General features: G+C 33.3%; 1 protein-coding gene across 2 annotated transcripts; it reads right to left on the bottom strand.

Annotated features, from left to right (window-relative positions):
• Window positions 1–1,237: 1,237 nt before the first annotated feature.
• Window positions 1,238–4,417, bottom strand: SYP61 (syntaxin of plants 61). Of its 2 annotated transcripts, none has more exons than XM_013002193.2 (8): window positions 4,310–4,417; window positions 4,067–4,167; window positions 2,874–2,987; window positions 2,540–2,653; window positions 2,196–2,389; window positions 1,833–1,923; window positions 1,664–1,729; window positions 1,238–1,526 (listed from the first exon to the last, which is right to left on the bottom strand). In XM_013002193.2, exons 2-8 carry the CDS (start codon window positions 4,118–4,120, stop codon window positions 1,416–1,418), a joined length of 744 nt encoding a protein of 247 aa, XP_012857647.2. In that variant the 5' UTR covers window positions 4,121–4,167; window positions 4,310–4,417; the 3' UTR covers window positions 1,238–1,415. The 2 variants fall into 2 exon arrangements, with proteins under 2 accessions (XP_012857647.2, XP_012857648.2); XM_013002194.2 differs by having other exon boundaries at window positions 2,540–2,657; window positions 4,310–4,368.

Genomic DNA, 4,417 nt, shown 5'->3' with positions numbered 1-4,417 from the left:
ATATATATGTATATATATATATATATATATATATATATATATATATATATATATATATATATATATATATATATCAAAGAAATGAAGCGTTGTACCTACTGCTGTGCTGTGTGGTCACCACTCTCTTTAATTATATTTGGTTTGTAGGGTTTATTGCATTTGTTTTTTTGTTAATTTATCGTACTATTTTTACCAGCAAAAAACCATTTACAATTCAATTGTTTTTGGTCATATATAAAAAAATATATGATAAAATAATTTGTTGTCCAGGTGAAGATAAAATACTAGGTTTGAATACTGGATTACTTTCCTTCGTTTGGCTAGGTGGTGAAATCCACATAGAGCTATGGGTGATTTAAGAAATGTTCGGGGATTGTTTGGGGAGCCATGTCACCCCATAGCTTTTTGTTGTCTCCACCACTTTCTGAAACCAATAGTCCGTTAGAACCCTATCGGAATAACGTATCCAATTCATTATCCCATTAGAGTTTCTGACTACGTTTCAGGGGGCTAAGTATAATTATCGATACCACAGGGACCTTACAATTATTTAAGCATACCTCAAGGGTGTGGGTGTAATTTACCCTAAAATCAATTATAATTCCAATATTTTTGGGATTTAAAAATTCATTCCAATTTTAAAAGGCTCGAAATTTCGGAATTCCATAATTTTTTTGGAAATCACACAAGTTTTAAAATTTCAAAACTTAACGTAAATTTTCTAAAAATTTCATAAACTTCCAAAAATAAGAACATCCAAGTCGATAAAAGCAAAACTACTAACAACTAAATTTCAAGTAAAAACAATAAAAAAATAAAATAAACCACATCATAATATTCAATAAAACTTCTAACAACAATTCAAAATGTCAAAATCCTAAAATAAAACTTAAATCATAAATTGTTGTTTTAGAATACAAACAACAAAATTAAAACAATTATTATATAATATATATTATTTATAGGTATATTTTTCGAAAAACATCAGAATTCTTCGGAACTAATTTTGGAAATTAAATCGGATCGAAAATTGAAAATCAAAAAAAATCAGAGACGTTCGGAATTCCGAATGAAAAAAGCTGTTCCAAATTGGAACCTTTTGGATTGGAACCGGCAGAAATTAGGATTTCCGTTCCAACTTTCACCCCTAGTACGGAATATTTCTGTCCGAGTGAAATATGCAGGCTAACAAAAGCAGCAGACAAAATGAGTGTTAAGACATTGAACATAATGCTTATTTGAGGTAAAATCAAAGATCCAATCACAATGCAAGAACTCTTAATTCCACAAGCAATATATTTACCACGAAAGATAAATGAGTTCCATTTTTTCTTTTCATTCGCATTGCGAAAACTCCGGTACGCGTAGGTTCGATTTGCCGTTTTCTAACCCTTTTTACGGTTTTACCCTCTCTCCTAAGTGAGGAAGACGAGCACAAATAGAATAATAAACAAAAGTAGTAAGAACAAGATCATCATCAATTGGCCCTTGGCACCAGCCTTCTTCATAATCATACCAACCTTTTTCTGCAGAATAAAAATCAAATACCATCAAAGACGATTAACTTAAATTTCTAAATTACGGAATCGACTTTTTAAGCATTAGACGGAACCAACACACTCATGAAACTAAAAGAAAATAAATAAATAAAATAAAAAATTACCTGAACAAAATCAAGACGATTTGATGTGCTGTCCATCTCCATGCCTAGTTCGTCCATAATTTTCTCCTGGTATATAACAATTCAGATTGCATAATTCCCTCCGTAGAAAACGAAGGTTAAGAAATGTTCACAAATTTATTACTAATCAATTGTGTTCGGAAATATTTACCTGAGCAAGAAGTTCCTCGTGTATTGTGCGCCCAACACCTCCGATTACTTGCACACTGGCAGTGAGTTCGTCCAGTTCTTCGTCCTGTTGCCTGCATCGGAGAATTCTTATAAGGAAAAAAAAATGTGGCCCTTCGTATATCTTTTTATAGAGATTGCCGTGAAAAAAGAATTATCGATACATAATATAATTTAGTTAGATTTCAATTACTTATATTCAACTTGGTTTTGAATTACATATATTGGGTTGATTTTATTGAGTTGGACTGATTAAAGAATTAAGCGTCCCAAAAAAAAACCATCGGAAATTTTATATATAGAGAGTACAAAAAAATTTAAAATAATAAAAAAATAAAAAAATCACCTCATCAAAAGCATCTGCCTGTCAGATTCAGAGGATACAAAATCATCATTATCCCGACCACCGTAATAATTCGATTTATCTGGTTGATGAGAATTTGGCAGTCTCGAAAGTTCGCGATTCCTTTCGTTGAAATTAGAAGTGCTTGTGCCATTCAACTCCTTCCCATTTACTACTAATTTCTTCACGTTTTTAACCTATCGATGAAAACAGACACCCGAGTTTATTCGAACATCGTTCAACTAAAGAACAAAAACCAATCTATACTTAATAATTATAAGAACGCGAAAATAATCAAATAGGAGCAATTAGAGACCAATATATCATCACTGTATAAAAGCGGATACCTGTTCACGAGCATTGCTAGTCCATCTTCTTCGTTTATCAAGCTCGACTTCATTAATTCCGTACAAAGCGGGATCCTTAGATGCAACGGCAATCGCCTTGTCCAATTCATCTACCTTCCTATCAGGAAATCAATTTTTCAGCGATGATATAAGAGAAACATATTACTTGTCAAAAAAATTCTGAAAGTAATCGAGACATTTATGCCAGCTGTTGTTATTACAACAAATATAGTCACTGTTTTAACCATTATACTACCTTAAATATTAAACCATCTAATATTAAATGAGAATTTATTGACCATACCACGTGAAAGTTTTAAATATAAAGTCGTACCTGCCATTGAATGCTGTCACATCCAACATGAAGCTCCTTAGTGAGGCGTAGTTGCTCTCCACTATCTGAAGGCATTCGTTCCCATTTGTGAAAGGTTGAGAGCAACTTATCGATCTAATTCAATCAAGAATTGGTCGGTCAGATTCAAATTCAAGAATCGAGAATAACGTAATAAGATGCCAGCCAAGAATTTCTTTGGAGTTTGATAATGTGTGCAGTTCAGATACTTTTGACGGCAATATCATAGTATTAGCATGTGGTGTGTGTGTGTGTGCGTGTGTGTGTGTGTGTGCGCGCGTGTGTGTGTGCGTGTATACATACATACGAATTTGTTTGAATAGATCATATTTACATGCTATGTACTGCTCGACACATTTGAAACAATTCTAAGGTGGAGGCTCAAATCGAAACATACGACCCTTTATATCAATGTAGCAAGCAAAATATTTCACTTACATGCAACCCATTAAATATTTAAGTAATCTAGAAAGCAATAATCGACAAGCTCAAGATTTTTAGAATATTTGTCGCTTCAATCACAGCGTCAATGCAACTAACCACAAAAAAACGCTATACTATTAACTTTTTAGTCGAACAACTTCGACTATTTCATCTGGTTTGGTTAATTGAGCACTCTACCTTAATGAACTATTGGAAAACAATTCATCACACTATCTCGACACAGTTCAAAAATTCTGACCAAAAAAACGTAATCGGTTTCATTTTCGTCTGCAGAACACTGTATAGTTTTTGGACAACCTAATGGATCGATAAGCATAGCTATGTGGTAACGTCCATAAAATTACCTATCACATTCTATATTTAGGCCTCGTTTGGTTGGGGAGATTAGGCATGATTAACTAAATACTTGGACTACTTGTCGGGTCGACCCGCAAATATTATGTCATCGTGCTCTATCTTGCTTTCTAGGCATGTTTTCTATAGGATCCAATAATATAATTGGGTTTTATTAGATTATTTAATCTTATCTTGGCAACCAAACGAGGCCTAAAAGACAAAAAGGCAATGGACTGCTGTAGAGTACCAAATCGAAACCCTAAAAGAGTTGAATTGTAATCAAAGACTTTGGTTGGGGGCAAATTGGGATCAATTCAAAACCCTAATCAACTCATCTTCATAGTTAAGAAAAATAAATCAGAAGCCAAAAAATAAATGAATGAATAAAAGCTTACAGAATCTTGAATCTCCTCTTTGACAATGTAAAAAGGGTCTTGAGCTGAAGGCATTTGTATCCAGATTAACGCAGTAAAAAAAATATGTCGGAAATTGGAACCTGCGAAGCAAATAAAACATCAAGATCTAATCCTATGAATCGGAAACAGAATCCACTAAAATACATACATACATATATATATATATATGAACATATAAAAAAAAATAAGATGTGTGTGGAGTGTTTCGACGAGTGTTGGTACCTTGAGGAGAGAATGTGTGTGTAGATATCTACAGACGAACTAGTCGGGAGGAAGTAGACAGACCGCCAAGGGTAAAACCGTCATTTTCTTTCAAGGGGTTATAAGTGT

Source organism: Erythranthe guttata, chromosome 8, assembly GCF_056151865.1.
Source record: "Erythranthe guttata isolate IM_541 chromosome 8, IM_541, whole genome shotgun sequence".
Lineage (NCBI taxonomy): Eukaryota > Viridiplantae > Streptophyta > Magnoliopsida > Lamiales > Phrymaceae > Erythranthe > Erythranthe guttata.
The sequence above is the reverse complement of the archived record's forward strand: the minus strand, read 5'-3'. Positions and strand labels throughout refer to the sequence as shown.